The 22,042-nt window shown below is 37.2% G+C and overlaps 2 protein-coding genes across 3 annotated transcripts; one reads left to right on the top strand and one right to left on the bottom strand.

Moving 5' to 3' along the window:
• Window positions 1-440: 440 nt before the first annotated feature.
• cUnh4orf33 (chromosome Un C4orf33 homolog) lies at window positions 441-4,960 on the bottom strand. Of its 2 annotated transcripts, XM_082165859.1 has the most exons (6): window positions 4,890-4,960; window positions 3,791-4,002; window positions 3,444-3,504; window positions 3,305-3,356; window positions 1,005-1,204; window positions 441-913 (listed from the first exon to the last, which is right to left on the bottom strand). In XM_082165859.1, exons 2-6 carry the CDS (start codon window positions 3,969-3,971, stop codon window positions 814-816), a joined length of 594 nt encoding a protein of 197 aa, XP_082021985.1. In that variant the 5' UTR covers window positions 3,972-4,002; window positions 4,890-4,960; the 3' UTR covers window positions 441-813. The 2 variants fall into 2 exon arrangements, with proteins under 2 accessions (XP_082021985.1, XP_082021984.1); XM_082165858.1 differs by lacking the exon at window positions 4,890-4,960 and having other exon boundaries at window positions 3,791-4,376.
• A 161-nt stretch (window positions 4,961-5,121) lies between these two features.
• sclt1 (sodium channel and clathrin linker 1) lies at window positions 5,122-21,435 on the top strand. The gene is made up of 22 exons (XM_082165777.1): window positions 5,122-5,572; window positions 5,683-5,724; window positions 5,813-5,880; window positions 6,357-6,406; window positions 8,002-8,074; window positions 8,339-8,394; window positions 10,965-11,094; window positions 12,581-12,703; window positions 13,125-13,190; window positions 14,207-14,277; window positions 14,538-14,628; window positions 14,702-14,793; window positions 15,621-15,798; window positions 15,901-15,999; window positions 17,298-17,369; window positions 17,460-17,534; window positions 18,156-18,301; window positions 18,389-18,581; window positions 19,829-20,025; window positions 20,335-20,413; window positions 20,526-20,621; window positions 21,085-21,435. The coding sequence occupies exons 2-22, from the start codon at window positions 5,691-5,693 to the stop codon at window positions 21,145-21,147; spliced, it is 2,052 nt and encodes a 683-aa protein (XP_082021903.1). The 5' UTR covers window positions 5,122-5,572; window positions 5,683-5,690; the 3' UTR covers window positions 21,148-21,435.
• The last annotated feature ends 607 nt before the right edge of the window (window positions 21,436-22,042 follow it).

Below are 22,042 nucleotides of genomic sequence, written 5' to 3'. Positions count from 1 at the left end.
CGAGAGCAGCGGCTCGGTAATTAGTCACTGTTAATATTCATTTAACAGACAGCGGCTGTAATTATAAACCCGTGTTCCGTCTTATTAGCCGCTAATTTGTAGTTTACGCAGCGCCTATTGATTATACGCATGGGTTTGCTGAGAGAGTTTACAGCTCGGCTGTTTTTTGAAGAGGTTTTATAGGCTATCATTGCTATACGTTTTAAGCTACTTCAGAGACTGTCAAGTCTGTCAGATATTCAGAGTTGCACGAAACCTATTTTAATATTGCAACAGACCAACTAAAAGATAAAAAGGATCATCTTATGGTAGTGTTAGGCACGTAAAACTGATAGTTATAGCTACACATTTTTCTATACAACTCGTGGAAGAATCTTCACCATATTTCATAGCAATATGCGATCGTCCATGCAACCTGTTGTTTCCAAGCTCCAAAACAGTTGGATGTTATCATTTGTTTATTTAATGTTCTATTTCCACATTTAACATCTCCATTTTTAAATAATTAATTTAATTTCAGTATAAAAATTAACATATTTCCCATTTGCTACATATTGTATAGCCTGGTGCTGGATGGAATACTTAACTGCTGAGATTAGTGCTGCATTACTGATAGAAGATTTATTAAATTGTGATAATAAAAGCCATTATATTGCCATTACACCCACATTAAAACAAGCCACATCATTAACTTTGATTAGACTGCAGTGGAGTTTATGCTCTAACTTAGCCATGGAAGCAAATTACAAGTAATTGCTGTATTAAAAAGCTGGTTATGAGACAGGCTTGACTTGGTTTGTGATTTTCAGCTGGTCATTTGCTTGCTAAATTCCACAGGTCAGATTCTGGCTGAACCCAGTCTTCTCCCATGATGCTTTGCAGAGTGAAGTTTTGAAAATACTCAAGTCGATGACTGTTCAGATGAAAGAAGAAATGTTAAGATCATGGTGATGTAATTATGCAATACAATGAAACCGAAATAATATTAAGATATCTAAACGTACAAGTCTGGTCCCTGTCCTTCTTGTAGGTCTTCTCTAGGAACAGGATACAGAGACTCGTAAGTCCTTCCTGCACCCGAGCCATGGATGGCGTAGGAGTTCATCTTATTAATGCCCTGAGGGAAATACCTCCAAGGCAGAAGTGCTTCTCCCTTCCATATTTTGTTCTTTGTATCGGCGTTGAATGATAGAGGGAGTTGTTGCTGTAACAGGTAACAAGCTAATGGTTAAAAAATATATCAGGACATTTTTATAATACTCTATATATTTTTTGCTCCTGTACTATTTTATTTTGTTAAGCATTTCTGAAGTTTTAATATTAAGACATTTACTGTTTATAAGAAAGTATAAATGTGTGCGTGTATACATACATACATACATGCATACACACACACACACACACACACACACACACACAAACACACATACTACTATTTTTGTGTATTTTTGAGAAAATACAGCCTTGGTGAGGATTAAAGACTTCTTTCAAAATCATGAAAAAAAACTTAAGCCACCCAAAATTTTGAATGGGACTGTACTGTAAATGTTTATTAAAAACTGAAAACATTAAAGGGGTCCTATTATGCCCTTTTACCCAGTCTTGATTTAGTTTTTGGGCTGTACTAAAATATGCCTTCATGCTTAATTGTTCAAAAAATGCATTCTTTTTCACATATTTTACACTATTACGGCACCTCTGTCCTCCATCTGTCTCGAACGCCCTGTATAATTCCGGTTTCGCTGAAGACCCTCCTTCCGAAATGTGCTGTGATTGGTTGGCTGGCCCAGTGTGTTGTGATTTGTGAGTGTTCGGGAAATAAATGACACGCCCCTTACCATAACCACGACCTCTACTCAGATGTAAGGATGGTGTCAATTTCCAACCAATTCAAGCCTGATTCAGACTCAGGAATGTTAAATGGTAGCCTAGAAATCTAGACGCACCCTAGCGGCAGCAAAATGTATTTTGTAGCCAGTGTGGTCTAGCAACTCTCCGTTGACTTTCGAGCTAGAAAAAAAACAAAAGTCAGGTCAAACCAATCACATCGTGTATAGAGTAGGCGGGGCGGGCTTAACATAATGACGACAGAGTTGCGACGGTTCCCTGCTACTTGAAAACAAAGAATGGCTGTTGCTGGAGAACAGTCTTTCGAATCGGCTTTGGCCGCGTCTCTGGAGGACTTGGAGTTAAGCTTTTCTTTGAGAAAAGACCAAAGAACGGCACTTAAGTCATTTTTAAAAAAGGAAGATGTGTTTGGAGTTTTGCCGACTGGATACGGCAAAAGTTGAATATACCAACTAGCCTTATTCGTTGCTCTGATTGGTTGTAGCGCTATCCTATTGCGTGCAGAGGGATTTTGAGGGACAACCGTTTATCCCGCCCCACGGATTGAGCCGTGACAATGGTGAGTTGCCAGACCTAACATCTTGATGTAGGTCTGGCTTGCCAGGCTAGTTAAATGGGTCATCGGATGCAAAATTCACTTTTATATGGGGTTTGCATATAAATTTGTCTTTGCCGTGTGTGGACACAACCACCATACAATGAAAAAAATCCATTCGCTCCTTTTTTTTATCCTCAAAAAGCCTAAACACTCAATAATCAAGCCGTTTGGATTTTCAGACCAATATGATGTCATATTGCTCATGCTCCGCCCACGACCGCAAACGGACTGTCCCATATTAGCATATTTTTCCCTCAGCCATTTGTATACTGTCTGCCACGGCCGCACTTTATGTGTCTTGTGTGACACCCCCCATGGAAGAGCTCATTATCATTTAAAGAGATGAAACTGTCGCTGTAAACAGCTGTTTTTGAGGAGGTAAAAAGGGTGTTGTTTTACACAACCATTGAGGAATTTTAACCAAACTATGTTACAAACTTTACATGAAGACCCTAAAGAATCATACCAACTTGTGGAAAATGGGCATCCAATGACCCCTATAACAAACAAGAGAATTGTGCAGAACGGATGGACTTTGGAAGCACGGATTTCACAGTGGTATGTTTATTTTTTCTTATACATTTTTTATACGATATTATCCACCATTTAATCGTGATATTTGTTGTAAAACCATGGTAATACAAAAAAGAATCGACAAAATCAAGGTTAATTTTCCTAAAGGGTGGTGAACAATAAAACAAAAATAAAATATCTACCTTTGGAGTGGACTTTGAGCTTTGTAACTTTGCAGATCTTTTTAATGCTCAAAAAGCAACATTACACACTTACTAAAGTTGAAAAAGCGAAAAAGCATAATAGGACCCCTTTAATAAACTGATGTACAGTGAATTTGCTTACCATGAATGCATTATGTTTTCCATTCAGTAGCAGAATAAGGTGTTGTCCATGTCTGTAATATATCAAAATATTATTTCAATTACACATTAGCAATGAAAAAACTTTCAGTGGCCTGAAAAACAGAGTAGGCTTAACTTACGGGCAGACTTCCACCTCTAGATATTGCTCAGTGTTGCTGTTCAAGAAGAAGGATTCTACCACTGAAAAATAAGTCAGTAGCACAAACTGTAAATATTGTGTAAAAAGATAAAGGAAAAGATAAACATCTTAACTTAGTGTTTCATAAATCTTTCTTCTAATTCAAGTTCTCACCAAAGTTAAATCAGACTTTTATTTATCTGGTATTTGTCTATAGAGTCAAGGGTTTCATGCGTATATGCAAAACGATCAGTTGATTCCAACAATCTGTTACATAATCATATGAAAGAAAGAAACTGAATCTCTAAACCAGATTTGAGCCTTTATTAATGGTATTTATGAACATACCCTCATAGTCCCAGAGACCAGGGAACGGCTCTCCAGGTGGTCCGGCTGGTGCAGGGGGGTCATTGAAGAATGGAGCATTCACCTGCATTAACAAACCTTCCTCGCCAGGTGAGAAACGAATCTTTACCGGCTTATGATGCACTGGTAAGCTGTCCCAGGTGTGTCTGATATGGAACTCCATGGCAGTCAGGAGGATACAACCGGTGCAGACACTGTTAAGCATGGCAAAATCTTATTTTGTTCTAAAGCTAAACCTGAAATATTAATAAATGACTATCTTGTTCAGTTCTCAATATTATAAATTTGTAAGTATCAATATATGATTTATCCACAGTTCTGTGCTGTATTACGTCTTAAGCTGCTCAGGACACAGGACTGTCTGATATGCAATAAGGTTCAACAGTCATTGATAAGCAATGCATCTGATATCATAAACATAACACTTAACGTCACCTGATCACACCCTGTTCATTTATTTAGATGAGAACTGGCCCCATGATGTAGCCTGGTTTCTTCCACACACACAAAAAAATTTATTCTCCATTTCTGTCACTGATGGTGTTTGGATTGGACCACTGCCGTCTTTGGCTTGCTTAGTTGGGGATAATTTATTTTCAGTCATAACCCAGACAGCAACAGTGTCGGCCCAGATCCGATCCACATCTGGTATGCGTGGAATCCACATGTACCAGATGTGGCCCGGATCTGGGCCGAGATTATGTTGCTGTTTGGGAATACTGATTTGAATATTAATTTGGCTTTATTTCATAATTGACAAACTAAAATCAACATTGAACATACTTGAGCTGAATAATGACACTATGTTTTTTGAGCTGCTTTTGACTGCTGAATTGAACTCTGTTTGTATCATCTATCATTAATTCCCTGTTTTTCGCTGTAAAATTGCTTTGAAACCATCTGTATTGTATAAAGTGCTATATAAATAAAGGTGACTTGACTTGATGTCATAGGAAGAACACTTCCTGATTTCTGGCATACATCAACAAAACCTCCCACAGACGTTTCAGTAGTCAGGCACATAGTCGTTAGTAAATAAAAGAGTGAATTGTTGAATCAAAATGATGAAGTAAAGTATTACCCTATTCGATCACATCGAGTGGCCCCATCTTGTTAGTTCTTCAATTCAAGAACTATGGAAAAAAGAGGAACTCCATAAACTACACGGAACGCAAGCGTGTTGAAGTTTTCGGGAACATTTTATTAAGTTGCACCGCGTCCCTTAGGATGAGTCTGATTGGCTCGGAGGGTGAATCTGAGCGTCGGTGAAGATGAATCTGATTGGCTGGTGGACTCTTTAAACTACAAGGCGGAAGGATTTGCAGGTACCTATGATAACCTCGAGATCTTCTAATCTTATATTTATTTACGTTTTACTGCTATTTCATAATACGTCATATTACGCGACGAAAAAAAGAAACATTTATAATTCACTCAAGGTTTTTATAAGTATCCAGCCCATTGATTATAAATGTTGAAACATGTGTAGCCGTTAGCCCGCTAGTTAGCCAGTGTAAATCTCCACCTGGATACCAATGATGCTTAAAGCTGTTGCTGAGATTACACGCCAGATTCGCTTCTTTTTCACTCGTTTAATCTACTAAAGAACGTATACCTTCGTAATAATCTAGTTTAATAATGCACGTTTACTCAGTTAAACTTAAATTATTATATAGAGTCAGTTAATTCAATGATAAACTACTCCTGCTCAAAGACAGTCTCCAGGGATCACTTGTGCTGGCTGTGTGTGAACTGACTGCTTCAGTAAGGGAAATGATTCCCCTTTGCACACATACTAAATGTTATAATAGTTGTTGTTGATACATATTTAGAAGGCATTTGCTTTGACCTAACAGAGTTTATTGCTGTTGCAGACGCAACAATGACAACAGAAGTCGAATTTCTACGAGATCAAGGTGAAACACGCTAGATCTCAGAAATAATAGTGTGCAGATAACACATACATATTCATCATCACTTGAACTTTGTTTTGTGTCTTATCAGTGAATCGTTTAAACTCCGTCCTCGGTCGATATCAGGATGAATTTCCTCCACCTTCCTCAGTGTCACAGGTTAGTTTTATGATTAGATGGCAATTTGATTGTTTATTGCTTTATTTGTTGAATCTGTAGATCATCTTTTGCATTAATAACATGCAAGAGTTTGCTCTCTGCACTGTGAATGTGTTAAGTATTAAAGGAAGTGTTCACAGCTAAAATAAATAAATAAAAAATTCTGTTATCACCCTCAACCTCATGTTATTCCAAATCTGTATGCCTTATTTTCTCCTGTGTAACAAAAAAGAAGATGGTAGGCACGTTAAGTGTAACAGCTTTAGTCATTAATTCACTGTTATTGTTGTCTTTTACATACACTGAAAGTGAATGGTTTCCAAACAGGTTTGGAACAACATGACAGAACTTTCATTTTGACAGCTAACTCCGAGTGATGTGGGGGAAAACAAAACAATTCCTAATAATAATAAAGGCTTGAAGCACTGGGGATGTTGTATATAGATGCTTAATAAAATGTTACTTTTTTTTTTTAGGCAGATGATGTGGTCATGGAATCTGCAGCTCCTTGGCTTTCAGACCGAGGGTAAGTCCCTATGACCAGTTACTAACCTACAACAACTGTCTCTGTCTCAAGAACATTCAAAAAACAGCTGAAAACCAATCTCTTCCGTGAGCACTTAACCTTATAGAAAAAAACAAACAAAAACACCACTTATCAGGCTTATGCTACTCTGAATAATACCTGAACTTCGTATTTTGAGCACTTCCTGCGTTGTTGTTGCTCTTGCCTCTTTATGATGACTCGCTGAATTTAGTCCTAATTTGTAAGTCGCCTTGGATAAAGGCGTCTGCTAAATGACTAAATGTAAATGTAAATGTAAGTCATCTACTATTTTAACCATGCAACCAGGGTTTGAAATTAACACCAGCCAAATGCGGGTAAAAATCAACTAACACTGTCAAATCACTAGCCGATTTGGCGGGTTACTTATTATGTTTACTCACTTTGCTGAGGAAGTTCGCGTTAGCCAAATCTGTGCAAATACTCATCTTGTGAGTCAACATTTTTAATATAACAAATACAGCATAGTGCGCAGAATCTGCGCATATCAGGCTTACTTAAACATACTGTACACGTCACTAAGCAACAAATAATGGCGCGCTTGTTCATTTGCATTGAAGCAATAGCGAAGATTAAAAGCATTTGGTTAACAGAAAAGATATTGTTCTTTTCCAACATCCTAATTTTTTTATTATGTTCTTTGTACTGTATTGATCTGTCCACCTAAAATACATTTTTGGTGATTAGGATGAAAGAGGAAGGGAGGAGATGGCTGGATGACAGGTTTTTGTTTGAATAAGAAATTAATGTATGAAATCCAAATTTTATAATATAAATATATATATATATATAAGCTGTGACGTAGTTAATCTGGTTTATTCATTTTCTTTTCTTTTTTGGCTAGTAGAAGTTCTGAATAGAAGAGAAATTTAGTAGTCAAATTGGCCGGTGAGTTAAAAAAGTTAATTTCAAACCCTGCATGCAACCTTTATTTATTAACAACAAAAAAGGTTGAAAGGTTGGCTGAAATTTCGATGAAATATAAAGATAAGTTTGCTAAGGCATAAGTGTGCACATGTTGTTATAAATGTGCCGTTTCATTTTCTCATCTTTTACCTTCTTTTATTGTGGTGGCAGCTTTTGCAAAGACAAGCACCATTCCAATTTTCTTTAGAAAATTACATAACTTTTAGTATTTATGTTTTCATTTAATATGCAATTTTAAAAGGACATTATTTATATATCTTACAAGTTCGATTAAACCATCAAAATATGACGCAGTTATTTTATATATTTGTTTCATTGCATTATCACAAATTGAATCACAAACAATTGCCTCCAAGGTCAACTACATAATATGCTTTCAATATCTTTAAAAAATGTTTAATAATTTTTGACATGACTTTTGCCCACCACTGCGTATGTATGTGTGTGTGTGTGTGTATATGCACTATGTCTCTAAAAAGTCAAGCTTTGTTTATTGTTATTTTAAATGTAAAATTATTATCTATATATAGTACTCTCATGTAATCCAGTACCATGGAACTCTAAATGTTAATAGCCTATAGTCTGAATTGCATAATGATGTTGTGTATGACCTGGGTGTGTGTTTTCAGTCTAATGGCTCCTCTAATAGAAGAATATGACAGACACATACAACAGATGGAGATGCAGCTCAAGTTCTATCAGGTACACTTGAAGACTTACACTATACTACCCTACGCAAACGCTCACACCACACGAATGCTTGCTTTACAGTGAGCTTTTACAACTGTCGGGGCTTGATGGGGCTGAGTTAATGCTGTCAGCTATAAATTGCAGGTTAAACCCAAATCAAGTGAATTTGTCTTATAATAAGTTTGCCATTTAAGAGTATACTTTCTCTCAAACTCTCTCAATCACCCTCCTCCCACCACTCACGCACACACTTGTTTCTCCCTGTCAAACACTCAGAGGCAGATGACAGACGTCAAAGCAAGCCTGGAGCAGGTGGTTAAAGAAAATGAGTGGTAAGAGCTGCTGCAAATGGATCTCCTGCTGATTTCTCCAGCCAGACACTGGTTTATTACCGGAGTCAGTCAGTGCTAACAGCTTCTCCTGTGCAAGATGAGGTGGTTCTGGTAATCACAGGACACCCTTTACGTAAATTCACTTTATTGTTGGGAGAAAGTTTGTGAGTTTTGCGGTAATTCTCAATCTAGAAAACTTTTGATAACACTTTACAATAAGGTTCATTAGTTAACATTATTTAATGTGTGAACTAACAGTGAACAATACATTTGTTACAGAATTTAGTAATCTTTGTTAATGTTAGTTAATAAAAATACAGCTGTCATTGTTAGTTCACAGTGCATTAAGTACAACCTTTGATTTTAATAATGTATTAGTAAATGAGGAAATTAATATTTACTAAGATGAATCAATTCTGTAGAAGTATTGTTCATTCTTAGTTCATGGAATTCAACTAAGGTTGTTAACTAATGAACCTTATTGTAAAGTGTTACCAAACTGTTGTACCTACCAGGGATGGAAATTAGCACCCGCCACCAGCCAAATGCGGGTGATTTTGTGTTGTGGCGGGTAAACTCGCTTCACCTACCGGCCACCGTGGCGGGTAAATAAAAATATACTGTTTCACACAGACGGCGGACACTTTTAGAGGACATAAGTGTACGCTGAAATAAAGTCTTTCACCTCAGAAAAACGGACTTTCTTGTCCTGTCACGTCAGCCGTTATCCTGTGCTCGGAGCGCACACTCTTCAATTGCACGCGCAAATGCGGCGGCGCGCGCTGTGTATCGCCTCACTGTATAAAGTGCACAAGAAACTACGAGCATGCAACGCCGTTACGTTGTAAATTACACAAAATAAAAGTAATGCAGGTATGATTTTCATTCTGTTCACCAGGAGCAGTTTCCATGGTTCATTAACAGTTATTGTTAATATTGTGTATTCACCATGGCAACTGTCGTTTCCATATTAACCCCAAAAATGCCACTTTATTTTTCTTTGTGTTATTTTTAATATTTTTAAATGACTCTAGTGGCTCATACCAACATTGTATTAACAAAAACTAGTTTGGGACTGCTATTTAATAGCTTTAGCATAGGCCTAATGTTTATTTATTAGTACTAGTCTTTACTATTAGTCATATTCTTACAATTTATGTTAAGTAAAGGGGGACAGTACTTGTGTGTGTGGAAATAGCCGGTTTCAATAAAACTACTTGTGACATGTCATATTTGGCTTTGACTTTGACTGAACATTTGCTCTCACTTTGCGGAAAAAATATCGGGATATATATCGTATATCGATATTCAGCCTAAATAATCGGGATATGACTTTTGGTCCATATCGCCCAGCCCTAGTTTCATTGTTGGGACTAAAAACCTAAAACTGGAAGCCATAAAAGACCACGAATCATTCAAATGCCACATCCAGGTAAAAAAGAGAAATATATATAAGAGAGAAAGAGAATGTCAGTATTTCATTGAGACTTGAGATTAAATAAACTGCTTAAGTATTGTAGATCTTGTAGTATTAATTTTCACATGCAGTTACACATTGTCGGTTAAAAACAAGAAAGTGGCTGGTAAAAACATTGAGTGGCTGGTAGATTTTGAAATCCACCAGCCACAGTGGCCGGTGGACAAAAAAGTTAATTTCCATCCCTGGTACCTACCACTATAATCTGAGGGTACAAATACACTAAAGCAATGTACTAAAAATGTAAGTTTTTATTTTATTTATTATTTTAAGTTTGGCGCACAGATGACAACGTTGTCAAAAAAGATTCCCTTTCACACAAATCTGCGAAAACTACTAAAATCGCTGTATTATGCATGCCAGGCCAGTAGTTGGCGCTGTCACTTTGTAAAGAAACTGTACGTGCATGGCTCCTACAGAGTGGTGAATACAAACAATCAAGATGGCATCGATATGACCTCTGTTTTCACATTCACTTTTTTTTTGTAATTTACATGGAGATGATAACGGTATCGTTTTCAAAAAACGTTTCACTTTTTTTTTATAAGTTTGCATTTTCAGGCCCCCAAACCGACGTTGTGGTGTAAATTAATGGCCAAAATGCTTAAGTTTTCCATTTTTTATTGAAAATGGTGTTGTGTAAACCACCGAATTGTCAGTTTAAAGTAAAATCACAATTTAAGCAATAAAACATAACAGCAGCATCAATATTTGCATGTAAAAAAAAACCTACTATAAAAAACTACAATTAAATCTACAATGGAATATAATTGTTGTTTCATGATATTCACGTGTGTGTGCGTGTGTGTGTATGTATGTATACCCTTACTTTCTCCTGCGTACCGGTACTTCTCACATGTTGCCCCGAAAGAGCATGATTTCAAGCCGAGGGAGGACACTTAAACACCCCACCTCCCTGGACTCCCCATATCAAGCACTGATTAAATATACTACTGCTAATCAATTACTGGGGACTTTAGGGATGCAAGTCAGCTAATATTTTAGAACAAATTAAAGCATGTCTGCAGATAATTCCTAAGGGTTTATGAAGGTTGACCTTTTGCATTAACTATATTTTAATGTTTATTTGCAGGCTTCATGCAGAGCAGAGAACATCCATTGAAAAGCAGCTCCAGTCTCTGTCCGCTGGAACAGAAGGAGTCACGACAGATGATGCAATCGCCATCAGCAATCTGGAGGAGCAGGTCAAGTGTGTCGTGGAGGTGAGTATCCAGACCTGCTGCATGACCCCCTCTAAACTCCCACGAGTCAGTCTGTGCAGCTACAAACCCACAGGCACTTTCCTGGCCCTGTATTCCGGCTGTGCGATGGGTGATCTGGGGTTATTCTGTCTTTAAAGCTTCGTTCTTAGTTAATATATGATACGACAGCGCAAGTCGTGTTGTGCTGAGGGAATGGGTTTTAATCAGAGTGGAGTACGCTTCAGATGCTGCCGAGGATTACATATCAACACTTGACATTACGGAGTAATGAGATATTAGTGCGTCACTCATCAAGCGTCCCACTTTCAGCTCGACATTGCACATCTTTGCCCTCCTTTAGGGAGCAGTTCACCAGAACATCATGTTGCAAATCACATCTAAACCTCTCTAGAGAACATGTCAAGTCATGCCTCAAGTGACTTATTTTTGAGTTTGTGGACTTTCCACTTTTTTCCTAAACATATTCACAGATCTAATTTCTTAATTAACTGTCAGAGAATGAAATAATTAGCCATAAATTAAACATCCAGTGAGACATTTTTATGCCTCATCATAGAGATACAGCACAGGTTAAGAGGTTAACTGAATTGATTATATTATATTTTATATATATATATATATATATATATATATATATATATATACATTTTGTTATATATTTTACAATAGATTGTGTTTTTATGAATATTGAATGAATGATAGTTTTCCACTCCTTGTCTTGCACAGAATGTGAGCATTATAAAATATTTTAATAGTAAGTCTGGTTTAATCCTCATTAGCAAAAAAGGGTGATAGATCTGGGAATATGATTATTCATGCAAATCAGTTTTGCGAACTGTCCATTTTAATGAATCAGTTTGAAGCCAGCAATTTATTTGCATAAAATTTTTGGAGTATTCATAGACAAGTCTTTTTTTTTTTACAAGTCTGTTTGTGTCAATGTAATTTAAAAGCATACTGAGTCATAGCCAATACTTTTAAAAACAATCATTGCTAGTGATAAACAAATCTCTTGCATTTATTACTCTAGTTTATGAGAGCTATGTTTTTGTGCTCCAGAAGTTACAGAAACACTGTACACATCAGCCTTAATGTGCCTGGTTGACACCTTTTAAAACGACTAATTCTTTAAAAAAAAATTTTGCTGACAAAATACTGCAAAAATATCTTTCCAAGAAATGTCAGTGGACAAAAAAACTCCAGAAAATATGAGCTGTGGAAAATTACAAGTGATCTAGAAGCTTTATACAGCTTTTTACAGCGGATGCCATTGAAAACACAGCAAGTCTATCCCTCACAGCCTCGCTTTCATACCGGTCATGGTCTATAAGTCCATGCTACACTTACCAGATATCCATTCAGTTCAATTAACACTGCTTCTGTACTCTACATTAATATCACGTCAGACCTCAAAGATATTCAGAGAGTTTAGTCATGAAAGGCCACAAGAATGTTAAACTTCAGTTTGTTCTGTGTGTGTCTTTAGGAGAAAGAACGGGCTCTTCAGATGTGGCAGACCGCTTCGCAGGAGTTGGATCGTCTTCAGACCCAGTACCAGAGCTCCATGAGTGATGGACAAATACATGCGGTTGAACGGCAGCACATGCAGGTAGCCAGTGCGAACTCGCATTCGTGTTTACAGATCCAACCCATTTGAGTTCAGTCTATAATGCAGGTTTGTTTTCAAACTTGACAGGTTTAGCACATATTTGGTGTACAGGCAGCTTTATCTAAATCTCTTTTTTCAATAAACACTTTAAATGTTTTCTAGAATATGTAATATGACTATTGAACACTAGAGGGCAGTGTTTAACTACATGCAGGCACAGTTAACAGAACAAACAGACCTCCAGCACTTTCATATAAACCAGAAGGCATGCCGATATATTATATGAATATATGAATTCAATATTAGCTGTTGGCTGTAAAATATTGGCTTAATTATGGCTTGAAGCTTATTATAATACACATTATTTAATTATTGAAATACTTTGTCTGTGCTCTTACTGATGATCACTGTACTGTTTTAGAATCAGCTGGCACAGATGCAACATCATGCACAGAAGATCCAGCTGGCCAATCAGAAGCTGGAATCGGTAAGACTGCCTCTTTCAATATGTAACCAGTACTGGTTAAAATCTAAATCTACTGTATTTTCTTTCCATAGTTAATGTCTTGGTTTATTGTGCATGTTTCTTCCTAATGAAGTAATCTTTCACAATGTAATGTAAAAGTTTCTGCGCCTTTGAAATAACTTTGTAAAACTTGCTTGTCTCATATCACTTTGCAGCCTCTTTGTTCTCACATAATAAAATCTTTGCATTTTACATGTTCATTTAGCAGAGGTTGAATCCAAAGCAATTTACAATTGAGGAATACAATAAGCAAATACATTGCAATATTTCAAGTGCATTTATGTATTTATTTGGTAAATAAACCCTTATTTGTGATAATAGCCAAGTGATTGTACATTATCAGCACCAATCAGATCCAGATGGATACAATTTATTACATATGGAATACCTTTATTACATAATTTTCCACTAAAAAAAATTTTTTTCCCGGGAAAATGTTTGGATGTATCATTATATGGAAGGGTTTTATTAGTGCTGTTCGAGGATTCTGTGTTCAGTCAGTTGTTATGCAATGGATTTAAAGGCATAATCCTTGCTCTGTCTAATCACACACACACATTTTCTCACACCAGTCAGAACGGCACCTGTTTGAGTGTTGTGCATTGTTCAGCCTTGTGTGTGTGTGTGTGTGTGTGTGTGTGTGTGTGTGTGTGTGTGTGTGTGTGTGTGTGTGTGTGTGTGTGTGTGTGTGTGTGTGTGTGTGTGTGTGTGTGTGTGTGTGTGTGTGTGTGTGTGTGTGTGTGTGTGTGTGTGTGTGTGTGTGTGTGTGTGTGGTGGTTGTGAAGGGAAACACTACTCTATTCCTGAATATTTAATGAGCAGTGTAGCTTGCGCACACCCAACTTTTTTCACACCTATCCCATCTCTAAACAGCCTCTATCCTCTCCTCCGTTCTTCATCCTTGTGTATTTCTTTGAAGTGTGTGTGTGTTTGGCGTTATGCCCGGCCGGCGTTCATGTCTGTCCTGTCACACTCAGACCAATCAGCAGTTCCTTAAGACGGTGGCGGAACAGAGCAGTGAGCTGGAGGAGTTACGCAGCCAACTCAGGTAGCGTTTCCAGATGGCCAACTCTTTATGACTTAATCTTCACTCGAGTTCTATTTTGGAGATTTTAATTTTGAAAGATTGAGTTGTTTTAATTTTTTACTGCTCTACTTTAAAATCTAACTGATTTTAAAAGATTGTAGTGCATTTTTGATCCCATTCCCCCTGTCTTCTCACTACTATGCTATCAATAAAAATAGTACTTTAGAAAGTAAAAAAAAAATCACATTTATGTATGTCTGTGTTTCTGTATGATGTTTCAGGCAAGCTAAACTGGAGCAGAGATCTGCCGCGACTAAAGTGGAGGAGATGACCAGACTCCTGCAGAATGTGCAGGATCAGATGCAGAGGAGGGTGAGAGATGTGGCTATAATTGTCTCATCACCCTTCTGTGTGTTTTCTAATAATGTTGTGTGTGATTGTGTAGGAAGAGGATGCAGCAGAAGCTCACGGTAGAGAGGAAGCTTCTGACCGGAGACTACAGCAACTACAAGCAGCACTGAACCAGCTAGAGGCCAGGTGAAGTCTATCAATGATGATTTCAGTGTGACTGCTAGATTGAAAGCTGTGTTGATGAAGAAACTGTAATAGTAGTTAGATGTTGTATGTATTGTGCACTGGTGTTCAAAACAATGTTATATTTATGTATTTTATATGCATCATTAAATAAATCAAAAGAGATGTTTTAAAGACTTATAAAATAAAATTTTTTTTTTATTTTTTTTTTATAATATTACAAATGATTTCAATTTCACATAAAATCTGTTAATTTTATGCAGTACAACTCTTTTCAGTGTTGATAATAATAATGAATGAATGAAAATCAGCTTTTGCCATCACAGGAATACATTTACATTTTAAAATGTTTAAATAGAAAAGTTGTTTTGAATTGTAATAATATTTCACAATATTACTGTTTTAATGCATTTAAACACGTGATGTTTGCCTGGTCACACCATCCAAAATGACTAACGGACATGAAAATATGAAATATTAACCGTAAGAATTTGCCACAAAACTATTCACACAATGTCTTATGAAGTAAATTGTTTGTTACGTGTGTGTGTATATATATATATGAGAGATAGATAGATATAGATAGAGAGAGAGAGAGAGCGCTATAGATAGATATTGATATATGGATATATATCTATTTAAAAATGGGCCTAGCCTCCAAAGATAGGGGAAAAAATGCATTTCAGAATGGAAGTTAGAAGAAGAATCTCTTATATTACCTCATTTATTTTTGCAAATTAAAGGAGGACTTTGTATATATTGCTTCCTTTTAATATCTTGTTGGAAAATATGTATGTTATTTTATTTATGTATTTGTATTTGTTTTCCAGACTCAAAGCTGCGACACAGGATTCTGAGTCAGTGCGCAGGAAGCAGACGGAGTGGGAGCGGCAAGTGGGAGAACTGCAGGGTCGCTGCGCCTCACTGGAAGAGGAGAAATTTGAAGCCCTCAGTCGCCTCCGCAACTCCATCCAGCTGGCTGAGGAGGCCTCGCTTCAGAGAGAACAGGTCACGCTCCAAATACACACCGCACGGGCCCAGTACATGCTCTCTTCTATATCTTTCTGACTTCATATACTCAACAATAATTTTGTGTGTATGTTACTGTAGGCTCAGCTGAGGGAGAAACAGAAAGCAGAAGAGCTGGAGAAGATGAAAGATGCCATGAAGCAGCTGATCCAGGATGCTGCCCTGCGCACTAGGAAAGAGGTGATCACAGCCAGGGTTCTTGAACTCAGCAAAGGGAGACAAAAGAATAAGCTGGAGGCTTCAAGTCTAATCTAATTCTAATTAGGCCTAATGAGTCTATTAGACAATATTTCAGGCATCATGAGGGGCTTTTGCACCGGGTAGTTCTAGGAACTAGCCACCAGCGCGGTCCCCCAAGAACTACATTTTCCCCTAGAGCCATTTTCCAGGTTGCATTCGCACAGCCAGTGACGTAAGCCGGCCGACAGCGACTTCGTCAACATCAACAACTGGAGGATGAATGATACTGTGATCGGAGCTGTGTTTTTGTTGTGTCGTGGGTTTCGTGATGATGGAGATGAAATGTAGATGTATAAGTTATGCGATTGAATGGGATAAGAGGCGAAATCTCATACGACAACTTGCAGTGCTAAGAACCCAACGCCACAGACAAAGGTGACGGGTAAATGCTATCTATCACGGTTTTCCATGTTTGTGGAGTAAGTATATGTAAACTTTGTGTTTGCATGCTGGTGTTTCATATGGCATGCGTTCAGCCAATCACCATACACGTAACTAGTAGTTCCTATTGTGCTGGGTTAGACCCTACTCTAAAGTACGAGCAAATTTAGTACCCCCCCAAAAGGCGTTCAACTTCCTATAACTAAAATTGTTCCCAGTGAGGTGCGAACATGCCAAAAAAAGCGGGTTCTTCTGCCAATAGTTATAGGAACTATGAGAACGTTCCTCCAGTGTGAAAGCCCCTATGGTTCTTTGTCAGAGTAGCCTTGAGGGATCGATGTATGCTTTGTTTAGGATTCTTAAACATTTTGGTCAGGTCTTTTGTCTCCCTTTACATCAAACTATTTACCTGCAGTGCCTTCTGAGATGTTAACATTTCAATAATTCAACAACACATTTGCATGTTTGGGTTTCTTTGAATTTGGTTCATGGTCTCATGACATGCAGGTCAACAATACATTTACTTTGACTAAATATACTTAATATTTGAAGTAAAGTGTTTATATTTGATTTTTTGTTTTAGAATTTATTTAGATCTGTAGCAAGTCTCTTTAAGCCTAGTCTGATTCAACGCTACAGTTTAAACTAAAGGCAACCGTACGGCTGCAAACCCTCTAGATCTCTACAGCCAAAAATAGCATAACTGATAGAGCATGGTTATGGCACAGTGAAGTCAGTGTCATTCTAGTTTCTAATTCTAGTGTTTTTACATCCAGCTAATCTGTGATCACAGTGCATATATTATTTCCATCTTTGAGTGTGGCTTATAGTTTTCTGTTCTTTTCCTCTTTTATTAGGTTGAGAGTGTTCGTAAGCAGTGTAACGTTCAGATTCATCGCATGGCGGAGGAGCTGTCTGCCCTGCAACTGGTGACACATTCATCATCAGCATATGTACAGATGTGGACTGCAGCAACTGTTGCTAATGTACATTAACATATTTCCTATGGTTGTGTGTAGGAATGTGCCGATAAAGAGACACTGATTGAAAGAGCCCATCGGGAGAGAAAAGCTGTGGAAGAGGAGCTGGAAAAGGTTTTTACTCATACATAATTAATTGCAGTCAGGCTGTATGTTGCTGTGATATTATCATAGTTAAGGGGTGTTATAAGGCATGAAGTGACACAAAGTGCAAAACCTTAGGGATATGTGGTAAAAACACGTTTATTACCTTTTAGAAATATTTAACATAAAATGTAATATAAGACACAAATGATCTGTAAAAATTTATTATTTTTATATTTGGATGGATGGATGGATAGATAGATATTGATTTAGCAAGGATGCTTTAAATTGATAAAAAAGTAACTGTAAAGATATTGGGAGTTACGGAAACTTATTTTAAATAAATGCTTTTTTTTATTGATCAAAGAATCCTGAAAAAACGATCATGGTGTCCACAAAAGTATGAAGCAGAACTGTTTTTATTTCTGAAGGATCAGTGACACTGAAGAATAAAGTACTGGTAATGATGCTGAAAATTTCAGCTTTGCTATCACAGGAATAAATTACATATTCAAATAGAACACTGTTATTTTAAATTGTAATAATTTGTCACATTATTACTGTTATTATTGTATTTTTGATATAAAAATGCAGCTTTGGTGAGCATAGGAGACAAAAAACATTAATCAAACAAATGCGTCTGTGTTGTAGGTCTATAAAGAGGGCCGAGTTGGAGAGCCTGAGATGAGGAAGATGGAGGCTCTCCATCAGAGATGTTTAAATTCAGAACGACTGAAGGATGAAACACAACTCGCACTCAACAGCACGAAGAACAAGATGAAGAAGATGGAGATGGAGTGAGAACACACACACACACGCTCATGAACTACTAGACCGAGTAAATCTAAGGTTGGTCCATAATAGCTTCCTGTGGGCTTGTGCAGGTTTTCAGAGGAGCTGTCGCGCTGTCAGGAGGAGGTGCGGAGACTGCAGTCAGCGCTGTCGAGCTCGAGAGAAGAGAGCACAGCCATCAGTGAAGAGAGACTCACACTGCAGCAAGACAACCAGCAGCTGCACAGAGACATGGAAGCGCTCCGCAAAGAGTGTGCACTGGCTCAGAGACGTGCCAAACAACAGGTCACACACAACACAGTGACACAAAGATGGGATCAAATCATTTACTCACCTTCATGTCATTTAAACATTTTAAACCCGTTTTGACTTTTTCTTCTGTGGAGCACAAAAGATGATATTCTGAAATACAGTATTCAACATTTGAAGTGGATCAAAAAAGTTCATCAAATTTGTTCTAAGACAAGAACGAGTATTGTTCAAAATTCATGTATAACTTTGAACGTTTTTGATCCACTTCAAATGTTGACTACTGTAGTACTTTGCTTGTGTTTGTGTGTTCTTTTATTATTATTTTTTGTCCACATTGGTTTTGGACCCCATCGACTTTGTATGAACAAAAACAGTTCAGAAACATTCTTATAAATGTGTTTGTTCCGCAGAAGAAAAGTACATTTTGGGTGAACTATACCTTTAAGCATTTTTTAAGGGCTGTGTTATAAATAAAAAAAATGTATAGTGATGTTACAACCATGAGCACATTAGCATATATCCACCCACTTGACCTGATAAACAACAGTGTGAATTACATTGATATGCTGAGGTTAACCAATCATAGCAGACATCATTTAAATAAGATCTGTAAAACTTAAGTTCACCAAAAATGAAAAATCCTCATGTTGTTCCAAACTAATAAGACTTCATCTTCAAAACACAAATGTCCCTCCGTTGAAAGTCTATTTCCCCAAAAGTCCATAAGAACTTTGTTCAAAATAATCTGTGTGAATTTAACAGATCAGTGTCTTCTGAAGAGACACAATCGCTTTTCATGATTTAAAATTGGCTTAATTTAGGCTTTTATTCACATTTAAACGTTGACCAATGCTCATAAAATACATAAAATATCGTAATCAAAATCTCAAATGTTCTTGCTTGATGCTCGAGAACCAATAAGGTTTGTTCTCTCGTGTCACGCGAGTGCACTTGAACTTCCATTTAACATATTTGGTGGAAAGGACTGTCAGTGGAAAGTCAGAAATCTCTCCGGTTTTAAAAAATATCTTCATTTGTGGAAAAGAAACAAAAGTTTTAGTGGTTTGGAATGACATGACGTAAATGACGACACAATTTTCATTTTTGGCTTAACTCAAGGCACAAACAGCCTGTTTAAATGTTCAGAGAGACCATCTCAAATAGTGAGGAAAAACTAAATTCCAAGTGGTTTCAGTGTAAATATCCTTGAGTAGCTTTATAAATGCTAGCAGTAGAAGTATAAATATGGCGTCTTTAACAGGATTTGTTTGTGTGTGTAGGTGTCTTCAATGCAGCAGGAGCTGTGTGTGAAGGAGCAGAGTTTGGAGTCCAGGCTGAGAGAGATGGAGGAGAGCAGTAAAAACTCCAGCACCGGTTTGACCAGACTGGTGCTCGCTCAACAGAAAACCATCAGTCGCTACAAAGACGAGGCCAAGAACCTCACACAGGCTTTCCAGCAGAAACTCAGCAGCCTCAGGTGAACGCTCAAACACACCTGAGACAGAAGTGCTGTTTGCCAAGGCAAGAATCACTATTACTGTTACTCACATTTAGGGTTTGCGATCTGAACGGAGCACTAAGTATTCAATTTTGGGATGCGAATTGTTAATGCTCATGCCTTAAAAAAATCTTGCCTTTGGTGAGGGGAAGTTCAGCACAGAATCTTTCTACCATCATATTAAGAAATTAGCTTCCATTTTATAACAGGCTTATTAGATTAAATGTAGTGTGAAGTTTATTGAATAAAGCTGGTCAAGGTTCAATGAAATGACTGTGGTCATTACAGGTCAGAGCTGAACAGACAGAAACAGCGTGTCCAGGAACTGGAGATCCAGATGGAAGCTGATCATCAGAAGATGCTGGAGGTGTGGACACTACTTGCAGAGTTGTTTCTACCTAGAAAGATGTTGTATACTGCAAGTGTTACATTTATGTATGGGGTTGTGTAATGAGTAATGTCATCATTTCTGTCTCTAGTATGAGAGGCAGGTTTCAGAGCAGCTGGAGAAAAACACGCGTTTACAGAGGCGTCTAACTCAGGCAGAGCAACGTGCAACAAGTGCTTCACAACAGGTATATGAACCATACTGGATATTTACACACTTCCTGTCTATAGAATGCAACAGTGCCTGCACACGTTTTCCAAAGCTTCTTCCGAAAGTGTTTTTCCTTTAGGGATTTAAAAAAAGAAGTTTTAAGCCGTGAACCAAACCTAACAAACCATCAGCTACGAGGTGAATCACAACATTACAAACTTTGATTTGAAGCAAAAGCGAGACTGTACTTAACAGCTTTAGTGAGGGGAAAGAACAACAATCCCTTGAAGCATTAAGTCTAAGCATTAAATATAAAACTATGGATTTAAAGATTTTATATACCTGGTACTTGCAAGGAGTATGTAATAAAGTGGCCAGTGAGTGTATATAGAAACATATTTTATGTCTGTATGCATGCTTCCACAACTCAACTGTTGCCCTCTTTAGCTCCAGCACAAAGGGTGCACAGAACCCACTCTAAACTGATTTTTCTCTTTCAGCTGAATGTGATGTCACAACGGAGGAAAGCTGCATCCATGATGGATCTTGAGACTTTATCATAGATCATCATCATCATCATCATCCTGCTCAGTTTGTCACTGGACTCTGGCGAGAGCTTTAACTGGCAGGATTCCTCGTGAATGTAATATCATGTAGGCTTTTGTTTCAAAGATGCCTGTTACTACCAAGCTAATTTTGTTTCTTAAATATAGTTTTTTAAATTACCAGCAAAACAAATGTTTTAAAAAGTGTATATAGATGATTTTATGGTCTTCCTCGAACACATATTTGACCTGGTTAGCTTGTGCCATTGTAAGATTTGACCAATAAATGCAATACTTTATATCACGGAGCTGTTGAATGTTCGCAGACGTTCTAAGGTGTGTAATTCGTTTTCACTTTAGTTGCAAGCAGGTCTTAACCGCATTAGTTCCATATCACTTTATTATTTATTCAAAGACAAGATTATTTCAAAGACCCTTGCAGCCTAACCGCAGCGCAAACCTCCAGGGGAGGCAATGGTTTAAATCAAATGATACACAATGATTTAAAACAAAACCTGCATATGTATCCTAATTTTAAAAGTGTGCTTTCTTTCATTTCAAAAGTCATTGAAATAAAATCTAGTTCTGCTTTTGTCAAGCAAAGTAAAACAAAAAATGTGTAAAAATATATTTTTTTAAATCTTTACTTTAATCATGTTTCCACCAGTTGAGTAAAAAAAAAAAATTAAGTCGTAAACTTTCGAATTACTATATTAAATTTTTTTTTAAAATCAAATCATTAAACACTTTCATAATAAAGATTTAACATTATTATACTACAAAAATTCTCATAGCCACAAATATAATTTCTCATTAAAAATGCCATATAATAAACACTCATAATTATGACATCTCATGAGAAACTACAGTAAGTCATTACAAAAGTAATGCACAAGAGCGTTTTAAGGACAAA

Source organism: Leuciscus leuciscus (genome assembly GCF_965113295.1).
Source record: "Leuciscus leuciscus genome assembly, chromosome: 3".
NCBI lineage: Eukaryota > Metazoa > Chordata > Actinopteri > Cypriniformes > Leuciscidae > Leuciscus > Leuciscus leuciscus.
Note: the sequence above shows the minus strand (reverse complement) of the source record. Positions and strands in the feature narration are given on the sequence as shown.